This window comes from Orycteropus afer, unplaced genomic scaffold, assembly GCF_000298275.1.
Source record: "Orycteropus afer afer isolate SDZICR_OR568_19922 unplaced genomic scaffold, OryAfe1.0 scaffold00299, whole genome shotgun sequence".
NCBI classification, from domain to species: domain Eukaryota; kingdom Metazoa; phylum Chordata; class Mammalia; order Tubulidentata; family Orycteropodidae; genus Orycteropus; species Orycteropus afer.
The window spans coordinates 413,847-416,084 of record NW_006921886.1 but is presented as its reverse complement, the minus strand read 5'-3'; the positions used below and the strand labels follow the sequence as shown (position 1 = coordinate 416,084).

Sequence of the window (2,238 nt, the reverse complement as noted above, 5' to 3'; positions counted from 1 at the left end):
TTTAAAAAGATACTTTTACTGTTGGCCAAGTAGGACACTCATAAATACTAACTTATTTTTATTTAGATTTTTTTTCCTGAAAAAGAGTCTTTACTTTTAAGTGATTACTTACATAACAACATATTACATATGTTTAGGTACTAACGTATGTAATGGGTTGAATTTTGTCTCCCCTGAAAATGTGTTGAATTCCTGGCCCTTGCATCTGTGGATGTAATCCTGTTTGGAAATAAGAGTTGTGTCAATTAGATTATACTAAGGTAGGGTGAGTTCTAAATCTCATCACTTCCGAGTTATAAACAAAGCAGATTAGGCATAGAGACACATGCACACAGATGGAAGACAGCTGCCATGTGAGGATCGACAAGGAGTCAAGGAGAGGAACTGGCAAGGCAGACATCTTGATTTGGGCTTTTAGTCTCCAGAACTGTAAAATACATTTCTGTTCTTTAAAGTCACCCACTTGTATTTGTGTCACAGCATATCTAGGAAACTAAAACAACATAAAGCAAGTTCTTGAATTCTATCATTTTGCTGTTTTGTTTTGTTTTGTTGGAGGGGGGTGATCATTGAGTAAAGTTTATTAAGAGAAACTGAAAACAGCCAAGCCAACTAGACTAGTATCCATTGTTTTAACCCTTGGCGGGAAAGGATATTTTAATACTAATACTGTTACAAATAACTACTACTTTCTAGACTTCAAGAAACCTTTAGGAAAATAAAATATTTACCTCATTTACCTTCAAAGAATTGGGGAATTTTTTTTTTTTCTCTTTAAGAAAAGTCAGTATTGCTTATATCTGATGCTTGAGCTAAAACAATGTATACCATTAGGTTTATAAGAAACACAAAGGAAAAAAAAATGAAGTCTTTGGATAAATTCTAAACCTACACAAAGATACTATATTTGTTTCTCTCAAAAAAAAAAAAAAAATGAAGGGACCCACTATACACAATACACAGAAATAATTTAATGCCTTTGCACAAGAATACAACAACCGTGGCTTGGCTAAAGCTTCATATTCCACGTGAGGGCATCTAAACTGCCAATTCAGGGAACAGTTCTTCCCTATCTATTTATGCGGTAGTTTTCGTGGATTTCCAGCTGGATGTCACAGACTAAGGCCAGGAGGTCGTACAGCACTTCTTCCCTATTCTGCAGGAAATTGGTCTGTAGTAAAGTCATTTTCTCCTGGGTCTCCTTCTCCACTTCAGTGCTACAACTGCCGTGAGTTCCCAGAGCCGCGGCCTCCTTGGCCTTGAACTCTTTCTCCCTCTGCAGGCGGTACTGTTCAATTTCAGCCTGAGCCTCTTCTTTGGCCTGTTTCAGTCTCCTGTTCTTTCGCTTCCGGGCCTCTGCCACTTTCTCCGCGGCGCGTTTCTCAGCCTGCAGCAGCTGCTGGATACCCTGCGACTGACAGGCCATGGCAGCTGCGACCCTGAGGGAAAGGTGAACGGCCTAAAACGACCCAGGTGCCCTATATCTGCGGCTGCGCATGAAGCTGCGCAGGGCCCATGCACCACGTAACCTTTCTGAGGGCTTCTTTGTTGTTGTTGTTGTTGTTGTTTGCCGTCGAGTCGGGCTTCTTTAGCTTCATCAAAGTATATGGAGTGGAGAAGGTGCAAACGGTAGGTCAGATGTAGCTCGCCACTTGTTTTTGTACAGCCCACAACCAAAGAAAGTTTTTCACAATTTTAACTGGTTGGAAAAAAATCAATAGAACATTTCATAACGTGTAAAATTATATGAAATGTTAAATTAAGTGTCCAAAATTTATTTTTAATTTTGTTAATAAAAAACTGGAAATTTGTTTTCTTTCTTGTTCTATATATATATATTTACATGATATCCCCAATTTTGTCTCTTGGCCCACAAAGCCTAAAATCTTTTCTATCTGGCTCTGTACAGAAAAAGTTTGCTGACCTCTGAATTAGGCCTTTATTTAATGTCCCATCCCATAGGTTCTTTATAAATAATGAAAGACTTGGCTTCTTTAGTTTTCGATGCAAATTATCTATAGCAGTGGTTCCCAAAATTACCTGCACTTAGGAATTACCCGGATACCTTAAAAAATGCTAGTATCTGTGTCCCACCCCCAAAGAGTGTGATTTAATTGATCTGGGATGTGGCCTGGGCATTTAATTTTTTTAATCATTCCCAGGTGACTCTGATGTGCAGAAAAGTTTGAGAACCATGGATTATTTCAGCGAATTCAATCTACCCAAATTCGACTGACC

General features: G+C 38.7%; 1 protein-coding gene across 1 annotated transcript; it reads right to left on the bottom strand.

Moving 5' to 3' along the window:
• Positions 1 to 1,069: 1,069 nt before the first annotated feature.
• ATP6V1G1 (ATPase H+ transporting V1 subunit G1) lies at positions 1,070 to 1,426 on the bottom strand. Its single transcript, XM_042782396.1, has one exon. The coding sequence runs from the start codon at positions 1,424 to 1,426 to the stop codon at positions 1,070 to 1,072; it is 357 nt and encodes a 118-aa protein (XP_042638330.1).
• Between the last annotated feature and the right edge of the window lie 812 nt (positions 1,427 to 2,238).

Coding starts and splice junctions, on each gene's coding strand:
- ATP6V1G1 (XM_042782396.1), bottom strand. CDS start 1,426: ATGGCCTGTCAGTCGCAGGGTATCCAGCAGCTGCTGCAGGCTGAGAAA.